The sequence below is a fragment of the Balaenoptera musculus genome, chromosome 14 (genome assembly GCF_009873245.2).
Source record: "Balaenoptera musculus isolate JJ_BM4_2016_0621 chromosome 14, mBalMus1.pri.v3, whole genome shotgun sequence".
Classification (NCBI taxonomy): Eukaryota; Metazoa; Chordata; class Mammalia; order Artiodactyla; family Balaenopteridae; genus Balaenoptera; species Balaenoptera musculus.
In genome coordinates, this window is record NC_045798.1 from 50,927,776 (window position 1) to 50,951,965 (window position 24,190).

The following is a 24,190-nucleotide window of genomic DNA, read 5'->3' on the forward strand; positions in this document are numbered from 1 at the left end:
CTGGGATACTTGTCAAATGCAGATGCCTGGGCCCCACTCCCTGCATTGATTAGAAGGTGTAGGGTGTGGCCCAGGAATCTGCATTTTAACAGGTCCCAGGTGACTCTGACGGGGGGCTCTGGTGCACACCCACCCCCCTCAAACCCTGAGAGGCCTGCAGGGGTCTGTGGGACCCCCCCGGTGGCCGTGTGCCAGGCAGGGATCCTTTTTCCTCCTGGACCTGGCCCAGGGGAGTCTGAAATCAGGACTGAGGTAGCGGCTAGCAAGCAGTGTTAGAAATGATTAGAATTTCCATTTCTAGAAACGGTTAGGATCGTGGGGCATGGTCCAAACGGGGGGTCTTCACGGAAGAGAAGTGCACCTGCCCCAAGTGTTCTTCGTGTCATAGAAGGTGGAAGCAAGGCAAGAAGGGCCCTCGACTCACTCGCTCCATGGGGGTTTCCTAGGCTGAGTGCAGGCAGGGGACGCAGGAGCGAGAGTGGGAACCCAGGAAGCAGCCTCTGGTCTTGCAGAGAACTTCCGTGTCAGCAGTGGGTTTCAAAGTACGGTTCCTGGGGCCAGCAACATCAGAATCATTTGTTAGAAATGCAAATTCTCAGGCCCCACCCCCGATCTCTGGATCAGACCCTTGGGGGATGGGCCCCTGTCTGTGTGACAGCGGGGCCTCGGGTGGTTCCGTTAGCACTGAGGCTTGAGGACCCCGCGCCGCAGGCTCCAGGGCTTCAGAGCTCACGGGCTTAGAGAAAGAAGGTCCTCGCGCTCCCGGCCTCACCTCAGTCCCTTTCCGTGGGGGAGGGAGAAGCCACACCGCACCCCTCCCACTCTCCCCACCAGCTGCTGGGAAGGGGCTGAATGACACAGGGGCTGCCGCGCCCACCCGGAGGAAAGGAAAAGCCAGGTTCCCGGCAGCTGCCACCTGCCCAGCAGGCTGGCCCCCAGCTGACTCTCGGCTTTGTTTTTCCTTTCTCTATGCCCAGAGGGGTGCAGGAGGGGCTTTCCCTCAGAAAGCAAAGGCACCTGGGGGCCTAACCCACCCAAAGCACAGGCAGCTCTGGCCCAGAAGCCCCAGGGTCTGGTTCCACTGTCGCCCCCCAGAGACCTGTGGGAATGGGGCTCAGAGAAGCTTGGAGCACGTCTCCTTCTCCTGGCCCAGGAGCTTCCTCTTCTCGGAGGATGGGAAGCAGGCCCTGTTCTGGAGCAGGCAGCATTGTGTACCAGGACAGACATCCTGCTTGGAAGGGGTGACAATGGTCATACCCCACACCTCCAGAAAGGGGCCGGGGCTGCTCTAAATGCCACAGACCACTCAGTGGCTTAACTAACAGACGTATCTCTCTCGGTTCTGGAGGCCGGGAAGGGAAGAGAGGCTGATTCAGAGGCCAAGGCCCAGAATGAGGACTGACCCCGTGTGACAGGGTGAGTTCCTCAGTTCTCGCTTCTCCAGCCCCAATTCTGGACCTCTTCCAAGCAATCTGATCAGCGACAAATTTGAGCATGCTCAGAGAGGGGGTCCCCGGGATCAGGAATAATTCAGCCTCATTGTCCGGACTGTCGAGTCTTTAAACATGTTATAAGAGTCCATAGCTTTGAAGCAAAAGTTTGAGGACTTACTTGGGTTAAATTAGAAGCACAATTTTATATTTTCTTGTCAAACAACTTTACTTGGGGCAACAACTGAAGTATAATTTAATTCAACAGGAAATATCACACTTGGAGGGAAAACAAAAAAACCTCCTTAAGTTAAAGCCAAACATTCTTTCCAAGGCCCAACACTGACATTTCCAGATTGACAGAATGAGTTCGTTTCCATAAAACAAAACGTTGAGTCCAGAGTCTGCCTCTGAAACAGTTTTCCACTTCATGCTCCGTCTCTCCGGGCTCAGGGGACGATGCTCGTGGCCTTCCTCAGGGCCAGGTAGCCCGTGACCACGTCGGACGGCAGCCGCCGAATGTAGGAAAACTCTTCGATGGTGCTGAAGCGCAGCTTGCTCTGGGGGTCAGTGTAGCTGGCCTGGGTGAGAAGCAGGCACAGAGAAGGGCAGAAAGCTGTTGTCGGAGTTGAGATGTAAGATCAAGATAAAAATTATTCTTCTGTTTTACTGCAAGTGAAAAACGTCTTCATCATGTCTGACTCTGTCACCAAGAATGCTAGATCGCTCACTTTGGCAAAGACACATTAATCTTCCCAGACTTGAGAAAGGCTTCAGGGTATGGCCAGGAGGAAGGGTGAATAACCCCATCGGACACCGGGACTCTTCTGGTTGGTGCCTCAGGGCTACCAGCAACAGGGTCCAAACTGAATTTGTGCTGATCATCCCTCCCTGATCCCTGCCTTCAGACTCCAGCTGCTTCAAACAAATGCTCCGGATCTGTCACCCAAGGCGGGGGTGGGGGTGGGGACCCCGGGGTGGGGGGGGGCACCCCGTCCCCACGCCACCGACTCCCAGTGCGCTCCTCTCCTGCTCCCCCTCACCGCCCCCAGGTCACTTCCATGGCTCCCTGGGCTACCCTGCGGTGCCGGACTGGCCACCCACCCTCCTCCACTGGAAAGGGCCGCCATCCGACACCTGCAGCCAGGGGCCTCTTTACAACCTGCAGCTCCGATCGTGTCTTTCCTCATGAAACCTCTCAATGGCCCCAGTCCGCAGCACAGCTCCTCAGACCCTGCCTGGGCCCCTCCTCCCGAGCCCCTTCCTCAGCCACGGGTCCCCACTGTCCGGTTCCAACCACCCCGGCTCTAAGCGCCCCCCTCCCGTCCTGCCCATTTGCCCTTTCCTTGCCCAGTAACCACCAGCTCATCCCTCAGGACTCAGCCCCCGAAGTCGCATCATCACGGAAGCTTTATCTGCCCCCACAGGCAGTCAGGACCCTATCCTCACGTTCACCTCAGCACCCCTATCTCCGGTGGAATGCTTATCTCTGTTGCTCTTACGTTTATTATCTGTGTGACTCTTTGCCTGAAGTCTAGGCTGTGACCTAGACTTCATGACCCTGCCCGAGGCAAGAACCCTGTGGCTTGCTTATCACTGGATCCTGGCTGTACTGTCTCCTAGTGCGATGCAGAGCGCACAGTGGGCCTTCAGCTACCATGAATGAGGGATGAGTGAATGAACAAACAAATGAACGATGGGGAGAGTCACAGAAAAGAGAACTTGTTTCCCACTGATATATCAAAATTCTCTTTTGGTCTGTTCTCCCCATGTGCAGAATGGAGAAAATATTCACTTACTATCTACCTCAAGGCACATGCCTCCTACAGATTTTGAAACAGAAAACATGAGGGTGAGTCATTTGGAGCTCCTTTAAAAAATTATAAAAGATGCCATTAACGTCTAGACAGATAACAGCCAATTACTCAGGGGTGGACTGTCTGCGCCAGTGCTGGTCGTCTCTGCATGGACCCAGACGCGCCGTGATCTACGGAGGGAGGGAGGCTTGGTGAAGAAGCAACAAGCTGAAGGGAACTTAGTCATGGGTTTCTCATGCTCTAAAAAGTCTTCAGTTCCATCACTGGGGATCTCCCTAAGGTATTTGAGGTCTGTGTGTCAGGAAAATGAGATTATTCCTAAAAAGCTAAAATTAATTAAGGCTCTATATAAAACAAAACTTTGATCCTTTGGCTTAATCTAGATATTGCCTTTCTGTACCACATTTCCTTTCATGCCACTCATATAAAGGAAGGCTTAACTAGAAAAACAGCAGCAGGTCCCTTCTGAGGGCTCCTGGCCACGAGGCAGTTAGATGTACTAACTGGCAGGGGAGCTGCCCTGCAGTTCCGAGCAGGGGCGCAGGCATGTGCGTCTGGCTTTGATCATCTCGCCTCCATGGATGAACCAGCCCTGGCCTGGTTCCATCTCTGTGGCTGCCTCACTCCCACCACCAAACTGTGCCGAGCCGGCCCGCCCAAGTTCAGGCCTCACTGCCAAGAAGGCTGCTGAACAAATAATGCGGAATACAGAGAACTGTTGCACCAACAAAGAGGTCAAACAAAGACTCGCACGGACCAGACCTGACCTAGTATTCTGAACAGAGGGAAGGAGGCTGGGTGACACCTCAGAGATGAACGAGTAAAGAACTGGACTCCTGCGGTCTGCCCTCCTCTGGGCTCCGTCCCTCCAGCCTGAATGAAGCAAAGGCCCCCTGCCCAGAGGGCAGGCAGCAAACGGCTTTAATGCCTCCCTTGTTACAGGGGGACAGGCAGTATATACTGCTCCCCCATCTCACCCAGAGCCGCAGTACTTTCCACAGCCTTGTAACAAGGGCTGAACACAGGTGTGACCCTGCACCCCTTCCGGCCAGGCCCCAGCACAGGGGAAATGGCCACTGGCTGGAACAGATGGGTCAGTGTAAACATGAGCCCGGCTTTATTTTTTAATTACGTAAGTTTAATTTATACAAGTAACAGGTGAACATATTCTCCTCTTAAAAAAAAGAAAACATTGCAAATAAGACTAAAGTCTCCTTTTACTACCATCTACCATCCAGAAGTCCTTTGTCTTCCCCTGAGGAAAGTGCTGCTAGGCGGGCACCCTTCCAGACCTTGTTTATATATATACCCTCACACACACATACAAACACGCCAGAGAAGTGCCCAGTATTTTTTTGTGACTGTGTATTGAGTTTTACTGAAGTGGTACCATGCTACTTATCCTGCTTTGCACCACATCTTGGAAGTTTACCCATGTTGTTACCTATACATCAAGCTCACAGAATAGTATGAACTCCCCAGCCCTAGCCCACTGGTTGAACTTTATGTTGTTTCCAATATTTTGCTAACACATTTTCTCATAAGCATTTCTGCATGAAGCTCCTTGTACACAATATTTCTCTAGGGAGCTGGCTGGAAGGCAAATTGCTAGGTCGTAGGCCTCTACCTTTTTGTCTCGATAGGTAGTGCCAATCGTTTTCCCGAGAATGTGTACCAATGTGACTCCCACCTCAAGACAGCCATGTAGGAGGATGTCCATTTCTCTATGTTGGTGACAAGGTATGTAACCAAATGTCTTCATTTCTTTCCTACCTGATGAGTCTTTTTTCCTAATTATCATTGAGATTGAACATCTGCTCATTGGTCATCTGTATTTCCTCCTTGTAATTGTCTATTCATACTCTTTTAGCTGATTCTTCTATGGGATTGTCTTTCAATGATTTGGTAGAGTTCTTTGTTTATTGAGAATGTCTTAATTCTTACATATAGTGGGGCAAGAGGTTAGTTATGTATAACATGACAAGTCCTTTGCCAATGGCATAAAGGGGCCTGGAACAATGCTTCTCAAAATGATTTTCATGCCTCCTAACGTGTGAAAACCACTCCACTATTAAATGAGCTGCCTGATAGTGGTGAGGATAAAGCTACATTCTAAGGGGCCACCCTCCAAGTCTGGCCATAAACCACGGCTGCTACAAGCTCAGCACAAAATGGTACAGGGAGAAATTTCCACTTTGGGCCATAACAGAATAACTTGTGCCAGATGAGCCCTCCTTCCATAAACAACTATTAAAATGGGTCAACTATATGAGGCAACTACTTTCAGGCAGTAGACAAGAGATAGCATAAGACTACAATATTTTTCTCAAATGGAAGTCCTCTCAGGGGACCTTCTGAAAAAGATACATGCCCATGAATGGACACAAAAAGAAGAACCCAACACACAACAAACACACACACACACACACACACACACACACACACACACGTCACTTTATAGTGCTTCTACTTTCCCTATTTTTTAGGATCATTATATTTAAGGTCTATGTTAACAAGTCTGTAGTACTCTTTAGAGTGTGTGCTCTCTGGAGGAAAAGCTAAAACATATGACTAACTCAGAGAGGAAAACTAACATTATTTTCAAAAATATAATAAAAAATCTTTCCCAATCTAAAATGTGTATCATTAATTTAGTGTGTTACAGAAGTTGGAGTTACACATTTTCATGTAAAGGTAAAGCATTTAAATGATGTATATGAGCTTCAAAAAGTGAGGTGTCTCATTATTTCTACAGTTATGAGAAGAAGCCCATCTTCCAAACTTAATAACAATGAAAAAGGATGAAGAAGGCGAGCGGAAAGTTCCACACTTCATCCACATTCTGCAAACAAGGAAACGAGGTTCTCTGGGGTCGCTGAGGTTCAGGGACTTACCCAAGTCCCACTTGTCCAACTGCACTGCTGGTTTTCAAACTGTGTTCCCTAGAAGCACCATAGGGGTCCCTGGGTGGGGAGTGGGGGGAAGGGCAGAGGACCAGATGCACATGGGGTCACAGTGGGCAGGTGGGCTCCAGGGGATTCTGTAAAAGATTTCATTTGGAAAAGGGATTCTGATGCTTAAAAATAAATTTGAAAACCACTATCTTTACCATAGTGCCTCTTTAAAGAAGTTTAAATTTTTTTTTTTAAAGTGTTGGGTTGGCCAAAAAATTTGTTCAGGTTTGTCCATAAGATCTTATGGAAAAACCCAAACGAACTTTTTGGCCAACCCAATACAATCATCTCTAAATTGCAGGAATTTTTTTTTAAACTTCAGCAATAAAAAAGAGAAATTGTTGTTTCTTTCATGTTCTCTCATATAGTTACCAAGCAGAGGAAGGGAAACTAACACTCAGGTCTCCTGCTTTCGGGAGCAACCCTCGCTCCAGGTTGCCCACGTGGATGCCCCAGGTTGCAGCCGCTCTTAAATAACTGAGTGAATGCTTCCGCACAAACCCATTACCTGTTCAGAGTACACGGGCTCTGGCAGGACCAGTGTCAATATCCAACACTTTCTAAATAGACAGTACCGTGAAATCTCCTTTTCAGTTCAGTGTTGTAAGACATAGAGATGTAATCATACTCACAAGAAGACCTGAAACATCAGAATACTTCTTAGCTGGTTTAAAGGATGGAGGAGCATCAATACTGAAGTCTGGGGGAAAAAAAAAAAAAGAAAATAACTAAACTGGCTTTAAAACATTCAGATCCTTTCCCTTTTTTTTTTTCCCTAAAATACTGCTTGATAATATTCCTGAACTTTTTACTTTGTGATTCAGTACCCAGAGAATTCTCTGGGGAAATAATGCAGGATGTCATAGACCAAGTGCTGGCTCCAGATCCAGCTCTGCCCTGTCCCCAGGGACCCTCCACTCCAGCAGAACCACCGGAAAGCTCATCTGCCCACAAGCTACTTTCACTGTCTCTGGTTACACGGACTGATGTGATGAGATGCCAAACAACCCACTAACTGGATCTGAGCATCCGGACACCGGAATGTCCACACCCAGGCAACTGACTAGTTCGCTTGTCACCCGTCTGAGTCACCCCCATGAAAGACGTGCAGTGGGGCAAGAGATGGAAGGAAGTTCGAACCTGTACTTTCCATGGAAGTTGAGCAGAACATATAACACAGATTTGGAAATACTGCAGCATACTACTGCTGCAGACTGAAATGTTAACAGTGACACTAAAAACCACACATCCATGACAACGCAAACACACAGATGCCACACAGAATACAGCTATGAGGAAATATACACATAATCTCCCTATATGGATGCCACTGTAAAATTCCCAAGCTAAAAATTGTTTCTACATGAATGCAAACACAATAATGTGGGTTTGTTATAAGAAAGTTCCTAGTCTGACATTATAAACACATCGGAGGTTCTAGACAGCTCACAGTTAGGATCGTTCAGTTGCCATGGCAATGCCCTTTCAGAAGCCAGAATCTGTTTCAGGTTCTTCCAGGTTCTATTCTTCTTGCCAGCTGCTGCGCCACCATGGCCAGAGTGCTCGAGGCGAAAGCATGGATTAGAAGAAACAGAAATCAGTGGAGATGATCATTTCAGTATCTGACATTTATGCATATTCATAACTGTAATAAACCCCTCATTCAATCAGCAGTCAGTGTACCCTAAGGCTTTTTAAAAAAGTATTACACCATACACTTTAATCTTACTTATAAAATAACACGGCTTTTGGATTGTCAAAACATATGAGTTAGTTGGTAATGGAGTAGAAACAAAAGGTTAATTTTTTTTTATATGCACATAGAAAATCACATCCTTTATTGGGTCTAACTTTATGGAATTCACTCATGAATTTCCCACTACTTTAAAATAAATTTACTACAAAGTTAGATTTAAACTCATGACCACATCTCCAGACTCCTTTCTGAGGGCCAGTCTCCACCTTGTAAATTAGTGGTGCTCCAGGAAAACCCAAGGAAGCCTCAATCATGGCACAGCAAGCCTTCTGGAAATTTTTTTTTCTTTTTTGTCTTATGACGATGACAAAATAAAATGGAAGGAATACAAAAATCTGTTACAGGCACTGTTAACGCTGTATTTTCAAAGCTAATTAATGAAAAATAAACTTCAATGGTATAATCTGAATCATGTCATTTATCCTACCCCTCAAGCACTCCTCTTTTAGTTAATTATTTCAAGCCTCATCTAAATCTTACGAAGAAGGAAGGTGAGCAATCATCGTGGAAGTGACCCACTCTCAAAATGGTATCCTTTAATGAATTCCACAAAGGACACCAAAATCCTTGGGAATTGGCACACTGGGAGGTCAAAAGGAAGGGCCTTCTTCTCCTGCCCCTATCCCTCCTACAACAGCCCACGGTGGAGGAGGTGGTGACTTGGGCTGATGGAGACGGGGCACCAGTGCTGCCTGGGCTGCAGGCCCAGCGAGATCAGGGGCCGAGGTATAGTTGTTTGGTTTTTTATTTCTAAAACACCTTAGATGCTTACCACAAAGTTGGGATCCTTAAATGGCAAAGGTTTGGCAGCTTTTTCAAGAGGTCCTGTGCTAAAATCAGAGGGCACCATTTTATTCTCACTCACGCCTTCCATGCTGATACCCTTAAAACATAACAAGAATAGTACGAGGTCAGTGTCCTTTAGCTGAGCTTCCTAACTCAGCTCTCAACAAGACGTAAGATGACAGCACCGGACACGCGAGGGGAGACGGTGTGCCCAGAGCCCCAGCGGGCGGCCTGCACCGGGGGAGAGCCTGGAAGCAGCACCCGCTGTGCAGAAGCCACAGCAGAGGCAGCGAGGACCCCAGCCGCCAGGCTTCCTGGCTCCCCTGAGTGCCAAGCACAGGTGTCTCACTACTACAAGGTGGGTGCTATTATCCCCAGTTTACACAGAAGAAAACTGAGGCTCAGGTATACGGGTTCAAGGCCACACAGGGATTACCTCTGGATTCAAACCCAGGTGGAGCCAATTCCAAAGGCCCCACCATCTCCGTGACACCACATGGCCCCTACTCCTGTCCATCTTGTCAAATTGTGTCTTGAAACATTAAGACAAAAAAGGTCCAGCCCCTTTAAGGGTCTCATCGGCTGGAGAACCCAGGATGGAGCTGGTACGCGTAAGGGCACAACAGGATGTGGGCATTCTGAGCACGGAGGATAAAGGGAGAGCAGGCTGGGGGCCACGGTCAGCTGGCTGCGGCAGAGAGTGCCCTGACAAGCAGGCTAATGCACTTTAAAACAAAAGACCTTTGAAGCCAAGAATCAGGAAGAAGAAACAAGCCAAAGGAAGGAATCACTTCTGATGTGTAATGCTATTTCCAATCTTCCCAGACCACAATAAACTGTTTTTGAATTGATATATAATTTACATACAGTGAAATGTGCAGATCTTAAGTGTAGGTTTCATGAGTTTTGCCAAATGCTTCCACTTGTGTAATCCAGGTCCCTAACGAGGCAGAATATTTCCGTCATCTCAGAAAGTTCCCTCATGCCCCTTCCTAGTCAATACCTTCCAAACTCAGGCAGCCACTGTTCTGAGTTCCACCACGTTACTTTGGCCTGTTCTAGAAATTTATATGAGTGGAATCCGACAGCATGTACTGTTTGCTGTGTTTGGCTTCTTTAGCTCAGCATGAAGTTTCTGAGGTTTGTCCATGTCGCTGCATAGACTGGTAGTCTGTTTCACAGAATTTGTATACCACTCAGCAGAGCGGTATTCCGCTGTATGGATGTACCACAATGTTGTCTGTCCATTTTCTTGTTGATGAAATGTGGGTCATTTTCAGTCTTCAGCTATTATAAATAAAGCTGCTGTGAACATTCTGTACAAGTCTTTATGTGGACATGTCTTTACTTCTCCTGGGTAAATACCTACTAGTGGAATGGGTTATAGGGTGAATAAACTTTATGAGAAACTGACAGATCATTTCCCTAAATGGCTGCACTCTTTTACACTCCCAGCAGCAGTGTGTGAGAGTTCTGGGGGGTGGGGGGGACAGGGACCCCCCGCCCTGCTGCAATAGTTCCCCGAACAGTTTCTTCTCACACGCCTTCCGAGACTCCTCTCCAGGGTCTCTCCTGTGGGCCTGTGCTCCCTCTCCTCTGCTCACAACCCCTCTTCTATCTGGACTGCCCCTCACCTTATCCTCCCCCTATTCATCGTCTTTCCTAACTTTTCTCCCCTCCAAGGCCTAGCTCAGATATCCGCTCTCTAAGAACTAAGACACTCCCAATTTCTCATCCTTTTCCCACCATCTGTAGCCACAGTTCTCTCTCTCTCTTTCTTTTCCTATCCTCCCCTCCCTCCCCAGTCCTTCGCCTTTATCTGGCCCTTCCTCAGCTCTGGGGTTCAGGGCAGGGCCTCAGAAGCACACATCTTGCCCTCTCCGTTCTCTACAGCACACTCAGCGACACACTTCTAAATGTAAACTTGACGTAACTTCCCTATTTACAACTCATCAGTGCTTCCCACCGCCCTGGGAATTAGGCACAAAGTCTGGCCTCCTGGCCTCCTCTCCAGCCTCCCCTCTTGCTCCCCCTCCCTCCTGTATTTTGTATTTTCTGGTCCAGAATCCATGGAGTCATTTTCTGTAAGCATAAAGAGTTTCCATTTTTTCCATTTTTATTTATGCTCCACTAAAATTTCCATTGGGATTAGTCCATGTCAGTTTTACTTTTACAACAAAGATTAGATTTAGCATTTTGTACATAACCAACTTTTTATTGCCCTTGTGATTGTTCCTTCATGGTCATAGTATTTCCGCACATACATGTGTCCTGGGAGACCCAATCTGATGAGGAAGATTTGATTTTTCCCATCACATTTAATCAGTAACCAGCGTTACCTTGAGTAGTTCTGGCCAGTTGTCAATGTTATTTAGTGTTGACTATTTGTAAGAGTAATATCATAAATTGGATACATGATTGATAGTTAGTATTTAAGTCTTGGTTAGTCACTGAAATAACAGCAGCTTTGTGAAACAGGCAGGGAACAACAGACCAGAAGAAGGAGAGACAAAGGAGAGAGGTAAGCAGATGAGGGAAGGGACAGATTCCAAGGGTGAGAAGGCACAGGGGGTCAGAACAACCTGCTTCGCCATCTGGGCCAGTCTTCTGTGCCCTGCATCTAACCCGGTGCCTGGCACAGAGTAAGCCCCAAATAATCACTGACTGATTAACTGATTGGAGTTAAGGAATAAGACAACGCAGCATCACTCCATGCCAGCGTCAGTATTTGAGATGTGTATGCTCCGGAGTTCACTGTAAGGAATCGTCTCTGGATGGGATGCAGTGACCAAACCCAAAGAAACACAGGAAGGATAATTCAGAAACGACTGGGCTTGGTTACCTATAGGGCACAAGGGAACAGGGTGGGAGGAAGGGGAGATGGGAAAGGACAAGAGAGGAGTAAACTTCTCCAAGTATAGTTATTTGTAAAGTTTTGACCTTTTGAACCATGTTAAAGTTTCACATACAAACAAACAAATAAATAAAACCAACCAACGAGGATCGGGCAACAGATAGAGAAAATGGAATACAAACAAAAACAAACCAACTTAACTGAGGTTTGAATGAATAACACAACCACACTGAAGGGGAGGAAGGGAGAAATAATGTTAGTGATGTGAACATAGTATTCTGACCATATAACCTAAGGTTAGAGGCAAAAAGAACCAGGAACAATTGGTAGGTTTGTTTCTCACAAGGGTACAGATTAATAATTCTGAAGCTACACACCTTCTAAGATGAGGCAAATAAGGAATGAGGGGCAGCTAGAATGAATCTTGTGCTATTGGATGGAAATCACAGGTTAGCAATAGGAATTCATGGTTTCTAACATATATACAGACAGATAAACACAGAAATGGATACAGAGGCATTAAGTGAGCCAGGCTCAGTGTTTCCTGAAACTCATATCCAATGGCACTGGAAAGCCCAGATATCACCTACTGTTATGAAAACATAAAAAAACAATAACAGAAGACTGGCAACTTCAGAAAGAAAAGGGGAACAATGGAATGGGTGAAAACAAGTGGGATAAATATAAGAGACTATCATTAGCCTCATGAGTTTCTTAAATTCCTATGATGGTCAAAGCAAATGGGGGCCACTTACACACACACACACCTACATTTCCTAGCTCTTCCATGGAGACGGCTGGGAACAATGAACAATAGGGACACCAGGTATAGATCCTGGTTTCTAAATATTGTTCTCCAAGAACTAGTAATCTGAAGAAATGGCTGATTCTGGGGTTGGGGCAGGAAAGTACAAGATGAGCCTCGTGGTGCCAGAAAGTAAGAAAATGCTTGTATCAGTTTGTTAGAGCTGCCTAGCAAAATACCACAGACTGGGTGGTTTAAATAACAGAAACTTATTTTCTTACAGTTCTGGAGACTAGAAGTTCAAGATCAAGATGTCAGCAGGGTTGGGTTTTCCTGAGACCTGTCTTTCTCTCTCTCTCTTTTTTAATTGTTTTTTAAAATTTTATTTTATTGAAGTATAGTTGATTTACAATGTTGTGTTAATTTCTGCAGTACAGAAAAGTGACTCAGTTATACATATATATATATACATTCTTTTTCACATGCTTTCCACTACAGTTTATCACAGGATAGTGAGTATAGTTCTCTGTGCTATACAGTAGGACCTTGTTGTTTATCCATTCTATATATAATAGTTTGCATCTGCTAACCCCAAACTCCCAACCCATCCCCCGCCCCCAACCCCAGCAACCACAAGTCTGTTCTCTATGAGATCTATCTCTTTGGCTTGTGGATGGCCATCTTCTCACTGTGTCCTCACATGGCATTTCCTCTATATACACGCCCTCCCCACCCCACCCCTTTCTTGTCTTTCCCTCTTCTTATAAGGACACCATTCATATTGAATTAGGGTTCCACCCTTATGACCTCATTTAACCTTAATTACCTCTTTAACGGCATTATTTCTAAATACAGTAACATTCTGAGGCATACTGGGGGTTAGGACTTTAACATATGAACCTTAAAGGGACACAGTTCAAGTCCATTACAGCACTCGAAAAGTGATGGGGGTAAATTGAAGGACGTAGCAGTCAGTTTGAAGAGGTTCCCACTGGCCACATCTGGACAATTTGCTCAACATCATGAGTCAGTAGGGAAATAGAAATCAAAACCACAATGAGATATCACTTCACACCCACTAGGATGGCTACACTCAAGGACATAACAATGTGTTGGTGAGGATGTGGAGAAACTAGAACCCTCATACATTGCTTGTGAGAATGTAAAAGGGTGCAATCACTTTGAAAAACAGTCTGCTGGCACTATTTACAATAGCCAGGGCACGGAAGCAACCTAAGTGTCCATCGAGAGATGAATGGATAAAGAAGATGTGGCACATATATACAATGGAATATTACTCAGCCATAAAAAGAAATGAAATTGAGTTATTTGTAGTGACGTGGATGGACCTAGAGTCTGTCATACAGAGTGAAGTAAATCAGAAAGAGAAAAACAAATACCATATGCTAACACATATATATAGAATCTAAAAAAAATTGGTTCTGATGAACCTAGGGTCAGGACAGGAATAAAGACGCAGACGTAGAGAATGTACTTGAGGACACGGGGTGGGGGGGCAGGTGGGTAGAGGGTAAGCTGGGACGAAGTGAGAGAGTAGCACTGACATATATACACTACCAAATGTAAAATAGATAGCTAGTGGGAAGCAGCTGCATAGCACAGGGAGATCAGCTCGGTGCTTTGTGACCACCTAGAGGGGTGGGATAGGGAGGGTGGGAGGGAGACGCAAGAGGGAGGGGATATGGGGATATATGTATACACATAGCTGATTCACTTTGTTATAAAGCAGAAACTAACACAACATTGTAGAGCAATTATACTCCAATAAAGATGTAATAAAAAAAAAAAAGTCTGCTGGGTCCTCAAAATGTTAAACATAGAATTATCGTATGACCCAATAATTCAACTCCTAGGTATATACCCAAGAGAATTGAAAACATATGTCTATGCAAAAATCCATATATAAATAGTCATAGAAGCATTATTGATAATAGCTCAAAAGCATAAACAACCTAAATGTCCATCAACTAATGAATGCATAAACAAACTGTGGCTTATCCATACAATGGAGTATTATTCAATTGTAAGAAGGAATGAAGTACTGATACATGCTACAACATGGATAAACCTTGAATATATTATGCTAACTGAAAGAAGCCAGACACAAAAAGCCACATATTGTATGATTCCACTTATCTGAGGTACCTAAAGTAGTCAAATTCATAGAGATAGAAAGTAGATCAGTGGTTGTCAGGAGCTGGCAGGACAGGGGAATGGGGAGTGACTGGTAATGGGTAGGGGGTTGCTTTGGGCGGTCATGGAAATATTGGACAATAAGATAGTAGTGATGGTTGCACAACTCAGTAAATTTACTATAAACCACTGAACTGTACATTCTAAAAGTGTGAATTTTATGGTATACAAATTATATGTCAATAAAGCTGTTACAAATAAACAAACAAATACATTTATGAAAGACTGAATGAAGAAGGCTAGTAATGGATTGTAACCCAGAGAACAAAATGAGAATGGATGAATACAAACACTGACTGTAAGAATGCAAAGGAAATGGGAGAGAAGAGAAAGCTCTTGCTCACAGCAGGATTCTAACTAATAATTGTAGAAGGAAAGAAGGAATTAGAAAATCACCATTTGGCAACCACCACTATAATAACTGTTGCAGGCAGGAACCATCAACAGACACTAAAAGGGGTTGGCAAGTGTGAAGAGAAACAGGATATACACAGTCTCAAGACACTGATACTTTAATACAAACAGAAAAATAATAACTTCACAGTGGAGAAAACTGGCAGACACTAACTTACTAAGTGCTCACAGACACATCATCCGCAGCGGGATGGATCGACACCAAGTTCCATGACATGAAGCGCCGAGAAGGGAACAGCATCCTTCTCTACTCCTGCCAAAAATGTATCACCCAAACCTAACCACGAGGAAGTATCAGACAAGCCCGAACTGAGGAAGCGTCTACGAAACAATGAGCAGTGCTCTTCAGAAGTGTCATGGTCACGAAAGATAAAGACTGAAGAACTGTTCCACATGGCAGGAGGCTAAAAAGACATGACAACTTAGTGCAAAGTGTGAGCCTAGGCTGGATCCTGGGCCAGACAAAGGACGAGAATAAGGTCTGTATATGAGGTATCAGCGTCGCTTCAACGTTCATTCCCTAAATTTGACCACTGTACTGCTGTTATATATGTATGAGAATGCCTTTGGTTTTAGGAAATCCACACTAAAATATTTAGAGGATTAAAAAAATACAGTGGGGGGCTTCCCTGGTGGCGCAGTGGTTGAGAATCCGCCTGCCAATGCAGGGGACTCGGGTTCGAGCCCTGGTCTGGGAAGATCCCACATGCCGCGGAGCAACTAGGCCCGTGAGCCACAATTACTGAGCCTGTGCGTCTGGAGCCTGTGCTCCGCAACAAGAGAGGCCGCGACAGTGAGAGGCCCGCGCACCGCGATGAAGAGTGGCCCCCACTTGCCACAACTAGAAAACGCCCTCACACAGAAAGGAAGACCCAACACAGCCATAAATAAATAAATAAATAAAAATTAAAAAAAAAAATACAGTGGGGCTTCCCTGGTGGCGCACTGGTTAAGAATCTGCCTGCCAATGCAGGGGACACGGGTTCGAGCCCTGGTCTGGGAGGATCCCACATGCCGCGGAGCAGCTGGGCCCATGAGCCACAACTACTGAGCCTGTGCGTCTGGAGCCTGTGCTCCGCAACGGGAGAGGCCGTGACAGTGAGAGGCCGGCGCACCGCGATGAAGAGTGGACCCCGCTCGCCACAACTGGAGAAAGCCCTCACAGAGAAACGGAAACCCAACACAGCCATAAATAAATAAATAAAATAAATTAAAAAAAAAATACAGTGGCCATGTGAGACCCTCCCCCGCACACAGCCAGCTGCCAACCTAGCAGCGAATGAGCCACGGGCCCTGCGGAGGAAGCAATGGCTGGCATGCAGATGTAGAAGAGTGACAGGGGCCTGCTCTGTCAAGAGGCGGTGGCACAGCGCCGAAGGGGGAAGCCCAGCCCCACTGGCTGGAAGGCCTGTGAGGTGAGCAGGCCACCTGCCAGCGTCAGGAGAAGGATAGGGGCTGTTTTCCCCAGGAATCCGACAATTCACAAGGGCACAGCAAGACACCAGCTAGGAGCAGGCCGGTGGGTGGGGACCGTCAGGAGGCTGGGCCTACAGGGCAGCCTAAGTTAAGGGAGAGAGAGAAAAACAACCCTACTAACTAACTGTGCAGTGAGCATCACGTCAGAGCAGAAAAGCCAAGCCAGCCAGGGCCAACTCAGGAAAAACAGGTGGAATGTGAAAGAGGTTTCCCGGGGCCAGATCCACTGTAAATTTCAACTTCATTTGAGTTTTTCATAAAGAAAATGACTGCTTACATAATGTTGTTTCCATCTGGGAGACAATAAACAAACGGAACTGTTCAGAAGCAAAGAGGAGATACTAGAGGGAAATGAAGAACCAGGCCCCAAGGCCTCCTATGGTGATTCCAGAACCACCCATGGAACACGCCCGGGATGCAGGCCACCGTCCTCAGCAGGGACCTCGGCTTTTTCTTGTGGGCCAGAACAGCCTGCGTTCCTCCCTCTCTGTGTCTGCTTCTTCCCTGACTCCTAGTGCGGGGCTCAAAGGCGCCGGGTGCACAGTGAAATCCCGGGAGGGAACAAGGGCATCCTCTGAGGTCGGCTGTTTGCTCCCAGGCCCCAGGAGACCCAGGAGGACGCAGCAGAAACACCTCGCGGGACTTGGGCAGGGGTGCGGCCCCAGAGGCGGCGGAGGAAAGCAGGTGCCTTGCAGCCCACATGGGTTGGCAGGTCTGGGAGCGCCCCCCGGGAGAGGACATGCCGGCGGACAGGGGACAGAGGACGGGAGGCAATGAGAAGAGAGGGTCGGGAGCCTGCATTAGCCGCTCCAGCAGCAAGAAGCGGGTGAAGGTGATGCGCTCAAGCGCTGACTTCCAGAACCGAACCCTCCTGTTTGTCTGGTCACCCCATCCTCATCTCCTCCCTCGTCAGCAGGCCGAACCCCCGCTGAGGAGTCACGCTGAGGATGCGACAGGAAAGGACGCCATCCTGACACCAACTAGGCCACGTCAACCTGGGGCCGGTTGCTGCCTCTGCAACAGTGAAGGCTTGCTTCCCTCTCTGACCAGATGCAAAACAACACCCGACTCTGGGCCCTGAGCGGGGTTTTCTGCTTTCCTTTCCTCTTTAAACCCACCCTCCATGGTACTGCGCCCTCGTTCTTCCCTTCCCCTGGGCTTCAGCCAAGCTGGACGCCCGGCTCTGTTAGTGATGGGATGAGAGGGAGAGACGTACCGTCAAGGGGAAGATCAAGTCTGTGAGGCTGGGCTGCAATGAAGTACAATCTGAAATGATGTATAGTTTCCATGTTACTAAACCATTATTAACACTAAGAGACTTTAGGAGCTGAACTGTCCCGCCCCAAGACACGAAAGCCCTGAGATCAGAGGAAAGGAATGACGCCCGGCCCTAAGGGCTGTCCCCTCTTTGCAGCACGAAAAGAGCTGATTAAGTCCCAAGGAAGAGGAACCCGGCCCGCCATCAAAGGACTGCTCCAGAGTCAGCAAGGCCTCAGCTCGCCCGACCAGAGCCCAAATGCACCACTTCGTGTCTCCTTGGCAGCCTGCAGGGCCCTGACTCAGACTGAAAGGGGGCCTTCTGTCTGTGGTTACACAGAAGGGAGACAAATGTCCTCTGTCTTATCATTCATGAATCCAATGCCCAGTTACATCTATCTAATAGTAGTCTAGATTCAAATACCTGACCCTAGTCTAAAACTGCAGGGTTACTGTAGGGTTACTTGCAACACCAAAAAAGTGAGATGCAACCTAACATTCAATCAAGTCAATTAAATAAGAGCACTTAATTCCTTGAGAAGACTATCAACATAGAGAAAGGGTCAAGAAACAGTGCTAAGTGGGACTTCCCTGGCGGTCCAGTGGTTAAGACTCTGCACTTCCAGTGCAGGGGGCGCAGGTTCGACCCCTGGTCGTGGAACTAAGATCCCACATCCCATATGTTGTGTGGTGCAGCTAAAAACAAACAAACAAAGAGAAAACAGCGCTAAGTGAAAAGCAGGGCATGCAATGTTACACACCACATATAGTTTATGAAAAACTATACCAACACGTAGGAAACACAAATTATAGTAATTGTGCAGGAAGAAGACTGGCTGACGTTTTGTGTCCACTTTAAAATAGAAAAAAGAAAACTAACATTATCATGATTTTTTTAAAACGTGGGGTAGAATGATTATTTTTTAGATGAATAAATCAAATCAGTCCAGTGTTCTCTGGATGCCTCCAATTACAGAAGATTCTACCATCACCTGCACTCTGCACTAACCTTCTAAAGAAGCAACTGCTGCCTCTCAACTTATTTAGATGCTTTGCTAACTGCTTCACCATCACAAATCAGCCTATTAGGTAACACTCAGTCTATAGGTCAATTAGGTTTCTCTGTAGATTTTATTAACTTGAATAGGCACTTGGAAAGTCTATAATGCCCTGTATTGAGCTAATAAAATCCCCTCCCAAAGCTTTTCTCTGCACCTTGGATTTGGTTACATTAGAGATCCAATTACATCTTCTAAGGTAGAGAGTGGTAAGAGTGATATTGAGAGAGGCAGTCAAGAAAAAAAAATGTGGACTCTGGACGGTCTGTCTCGGTCCCAATACTGACCCTACGACTTGTTAGCTGTGTGACCATGGAAAAGTTACTTAACCTCTCTATGCTCCTGTCTTTTTACCTGTAGAATAACAATTCACAGAGAATTAAATGAGATAGTACTTAGAAAGTGCATAGAACAACATTTGGTACACACTAAATGCCCAATAAATATTATTATTATTTATCATGACTTCTTTCACTTTAGCACAGCACAGTGTATCTGTTCTCCAACCCAAGTTAACACTAATCATTTTCAAAATATCATGACCAGAATGGATGGGAGATGGCACTTTCCAGATTATGATGTAATTAATCAATAACTATATTAGTTACACTGAAAATATAAATCCAAACACAGAATTGTAATTCTGTGACAATCTGTACAACTTAGCAAGCATAAACATCAATAATTTCTGCTGAACTAAAGATTCATCTTGATGGAATAATAAAACAATATTGTTTTAGTCCTATTAAACTATTTAATACCATTTTCTAGGGCTGACATAAAGGAGACGTCTATAAATGCTTTGCTCAGAATACTTTTAGATCAAAAATATTCCCTTCAACCCCTGAAGACTTCCAAGCAGAAAGCCCTTTAAATTTCATCTAGTCACTCAATTTTACTTTAGAAATAGCATGCACATTCTGGAAAGTAAAACCCACCTTAAGAATCCACTGAGTTATTTTCACCAATTTCAAAAAGCACTCTAATGTCTATGTAAATGTCCTTTGTAAATTTTTAAATCCCATGAAAGTTTTACAGACACTGCTTTTTTGTAAGATACAAAATAGCGGAAACTACTGAAATTTAGATACTGAAAGATCTCTAAAGTCCCTTTGAACTCAAGAACTACAATCATTTATATTAAAAAAACCACTCATTTCTCACTGATGAAACCTTGAGCAATCTGATATATGTACACAGTGCCGACTCCGGAAGGCCTTCCCCATCCAAACCCACCACCCCTCAAAGGCCACCTCTAGTCCCTCTTCTCCCTCCCCACCTCTCCTTCTCTGATGACCATCACCTACGCTGAATCCTCATCTTCCTGTGTCCCACCACTAAGGCACCAATACCAGAGAAGACCTATAATCGGCTTTGGGACATGGTTAGAAATGACGAGATTTTCCTAATTGTTTCAGATATGTGATAGGTAGAATTCAGAGATGGCCCTTAAGATTCCCGGCCTCTGGTGTACACACACCTTCTCCCCATTTTTAAGCAAATGCACCACTAATGTACGTACCACTGTGAAGGGATCTGAGATATATTTAAGGGGTTTGCAATATATATCTTATATTTGACATATAATTAAGGTCTCAAGTCAGCTGATCTTAAACAAGAGACTATCCTGGTGGGCCTGCCCTAATCACACAAGCTCTCTAAAGCTGGTTCAGAGCCAGAGACAAGAGAAGTCAGAGACATTTGAGGTGTGAGAGAGATTAGACACAAAAGAGATTCTCCATAGCTGGCTTCACAGATAAAGGAGATGTGGTACATATATACAATGGAATATTACTCAGCCATAAAAAGGAACGAAATTGGGTCATCTGTAGAGACGTGGATGGACCCAGAGTCTGTCATACGGAGTGAAGTAAGTCAGAAAGAGAAAAACAAATATCATATATTAAGGCATATATTTGGAATCTAGAAAAAGGGTACAGAGGAGCCTATTTGTGGGGCAGGAATAGAGATGTGGATGTAGAGAATGGAAGTGTGGACAGGGGGTGGGGGTAAGGGGGGTGGGATGAACTGGGAGATTGGGATTGACATATATACACTACCATGTGTAAAATAGCTAGCAAGTGGGAACCTACTGTATAGCTCAGGGAGCTCAGCCGGGTGCTCTGTGGTGACCTAGATGGGTGGGAAGGGGGGAGGGTGGGAGGGAGGTCCAAGAGGGAGGGGATATATGTATACATATAGCTGATTCACTTCGTTGTACAGCAGACACTAACACAACATTGTAAAGCAATTATACTCCAATAATAATGAATAAATAAATAAATAAAGATGGAGGAGGCCACGTGGCTAGGAGTGTGGACAGTGACAAATCGACAGCAAGGAGACAGGGGCCGCAGCCCTACCACTGCGAAGAACTGAATTCTGCCAACAACCGGAATGAGCCTCAAAAAAAGATTTTCCCCCAGAGCATCCAGGCAACAAACTAGCCCGGCCAACTCTTTGGTTTCAGCTTGGTGACACCCTGTGCAGGGAACCAAACCAGTCTTGTTGTGCCAGGACTTCTGACCTACAGAACCAGGAACTAATAAATGGGTGTTATTTAAGCTACTAAATTTGTGGTCATTCGTTACGACAGCAGTAGAAAACTAATACAATATGTGTAGGTCATTCTCTCCTCCTGGAAGGATTTTGGGATGGCAGGGACAAGCTATAATCCCTTGAAATGTCTTAAGCATACTGCTGGAGACATAACAGAAATAAATTCTTGCTGACTGAGCTCAACTGAAACGGGACAGAAAGGCTGAGGAGGGGACACAGATAAGGGTCAATTCAGGAAGATTCCAGACAGCCCTCAGGGCAGCATTGCGCAAATGCCTGCATTTGCTGTGGACAAGGGAACTAGGACGGAATGCTATGTTAGAGCAGGAAAAAAAAAAACAACTAAGACTCCTTTCTGGAGATAGAAGCCAAGTTTTTTCCTTCTTCATGAGATGCTGAGGGTGGGAGTCAGGTAACTGGCTATATACCTCATTAGTTAAATGCCAGCTGGGAAGAGGAGAACAAAGAAAAGAATTCACTGTTCCAGGGAATGCCCTTCTCTTTCTAGCCTGAGGATTCGCTGAGGCTGATGAGATGGAGAAGACCCACAGGGAGTACCTAGGCAGCCCTTCCCCTCACTGAGAGCTCTAAGACCACCAGAGTTGTGATTTCCACCAAGCTGGGTTACTGGGAATTCCCAGTGTCCTGAAGTCATTCGTCCACTCTCTGAAGCCTGCTGTGGGAGAGCTGATGATCAATGCTACCTTTAGGGTCAAAATAGTCATTCCTCCCAATATGTACTGACTACATTCCTTGGTCTCAGCACAGCTGGATATCAACATGCACCGTGCACATACTGGGAGAAAGTACTTGCAATGCATATATCTGGCAAAGGACTCCAACCAATAATATATAAAGAACTCCAACCAATAATATATAAAGAACTCCTATACATTAACAATTTAAAAAACCCCCAAAAAACAACAACACAATGAGAAAAAAATCAGGCACTTCACAGAAGATATCGGAATGGTCAAAAGCAAATTAAATAGTGATGACATCATTAGTAATCTGAGACACAAAAATTAACAAAGAAGTACCATGACACAACCATCAGAATGGCTAAAATTAAAGACTTGATGCCAGGTATTGTTGAGGTTGTAGAGCAACTGGAACTCTCATACTCTGCTGCTCAGAATGCACAATAGTGCAACTACTTTGGGAAATACTGTTTAACAACTTCTAAATTCAATGTGTGTCTACCTTATGATCCAGCAATTCCACTACTACCCATTTACCCAAGAGAATGAAAGCATGTATCTACCCAGATTTTTAGGAATGTTCAGAACAGCTTATGCATAAGAGCAAAAACTGTAAATAACTCAAATGTTCATCAGTTGTGGTATATTTACACAATATACTCTATGTACTGATACAGGTAATAACATGAATGAATGAATAACTCTCACAAACATTTTTTCACAGAGAAATCCAAACAGACACAAGAGAATATGCTCCGTATGATTCCACTTATATCCTGCTCAAAAACGCAAAGTCAATCTATGGGGAGAGATGTCAGAGTACTGGTTACCTCTGGCAGGGAGGGAAGAGAGTACTAACTGGAAAGGGTCACCAGGGAATATTCTGGGGCTCTTGGAAATGCTCTCTATCTTAATCTGGATGCTGGCCATATCGGTGGATACATATGTAAAGTCATTGATCAGTACTCTTAAGCTTTGGGCATTTTACTGTATGCAAATCATACATCAATAAAGCATTTTAAAAGGAAAAAATGCACTACCAATTATCGACGAAGGAAGCCATAGATAGTTAATATCTCTAGAATGTCGTTCTGGGTTTAGGATGCCACGCCATGTGTTGGAGAGCACAAAATAACACAGTACATCTTTCCTTTCTCATTGCTTTAAATAAAATGCAGCAGCCAAGAAAAACACTCATCAACCAAGCTACTCTTCTGCTGAAAATTCTTTGCTGGAATTGCGGAGCCCCGATCGCCCAGATGCTGTGAAGTCTGTGCCAGGCGCTGTGCTCCGAGCTTAGGGCCATGATCTTATTGAATCCTCATAACAACCGCATGAGGTAAGACCAAACGCACTTTGGGACAGGGAAACTAAGGGTCAAAAAAGCACTTTTCTGAGGATGAGGGAAATCATCTGTATCAATACATCTTTGTGTTCCTCCACACGGTTCATTAGGGCGCTCTGCACCTCGCAGGCACTCGGTAAATGTCTGCAGAATGGACGAAGGTGAGAGAGGAGAACTTCTGGTTGACTGAAACTCACATAAAGAAAAGTCCAGAGCCTCGCTCTAATCGCGACCCCGACGGGAAGGGGCGTCTCTACTAGTAAGGCAATAACAACCTCCCCACCTCCCCAGTTCTCCTCATGGACAATGCAACGCGGGTCGTTCTTTAACCAAACTCCACGTATGCAAACTAAGGGGAAAAAATGTTTCATTTGCACGAGACACCTGCGTTTACCCAAGAGGTACGACTGCATGGCCCCGCCCACGCGAGGCGCCCCGCCTCCCAGTGCCCGGCCCCGCAGCCCGGCGCACGCGCTCTCCGCCCCGGCAACGCGCAGACTAGGGGTGCGACAGCGTACCTGCGCAAAGCCGGAGGCGGACACCTTTTTCTTCTTACTGGCGGTATAGCCCCCGGCGCTGCTGCCGTTGTGGAAAGGACTGGCCGGCCTCTTCTTGCTGTTCCGGGCTATCCCCGGAGTGGAAGTGGTGGCCACAATTGGAATTTGAGCCGCCATTCCTACCCCGAGTCTTCCTCCTACCCCCCTCCCCACTTCGGTCCCAGTGCAGGCCCTGCAACTTCCGGCCCGCCGTTACTTCCGTCTTAATGCTTTTGAAAACCCGGCCTGGACTCCGACAGCTTTCGTTGACTTCTCTCGGCCAAATCT

At 46.0% G+C, this 24,190-nt stretch overlaps 1 protein-coding gene and 1 long non-coding RNA gene across 5 annotated transcripts in view; one reads left to right on the forward strand and one right to left on the reverse strand.

The window, feature by feature from the left end:
* Positions 1 to 6,388, forward strand: part of LOC118906654 — a 78,857-nt gene extending 72,469 nt beyond the window's left edge. Inside the window, exons 5-6 of the long non-coding RNA XR_005022564.1 lie at positions 4,891 to 4,987; positions 6,003 to 6,388. This is a non-coding gene — a long non-coding RNA (uncharacterized LOC118906654). The remainder of the gene's footprint in view (positions 1 to 4,890; positions 4,988 to 6,002) is intronic.
* On the reverse strand, positions 1,617 to 24,190 carry INO80C (INO80 complex subunit C). Of its 4 annotated transcripts, none has more exons than XM_036874184.1 (5): positions 23,885 to 24,190; positions 8,730 to 8,840; positions 7,652 to 7,763; positions 6,834 to 6,901; positions 1,617 to 2,011 (listed from the first exon to the last, which is right to left on the reverse strand). In XM_036874184.1, the coding sequence occupies exons 1-5, from the start codon at positions 24,038 to 24,040 to the stop codon at positions 1,880 to 1,882; spliced, it is 579 nt and encodes a 192-aa protein (XP_036730079.1). In that variant the 5' UTR covers positions 24,041 to 24,190; the 3' UTR covers positions 1,617 to 1,879. The 4 variants fall into 4 exon arrangements, with proteins under 4 accessions (XP_036730079.1, XP_036730078.1, XP_036730077.1 ...); XM_036874183.1 differs by having other exon boundaries at positions 1,617 to 2,046; positions 23,885 to 24,098; XM_036874182.1 differs by having other exon boundaries at positions 7,652 to 7,799; positions 23,885 to 24,098.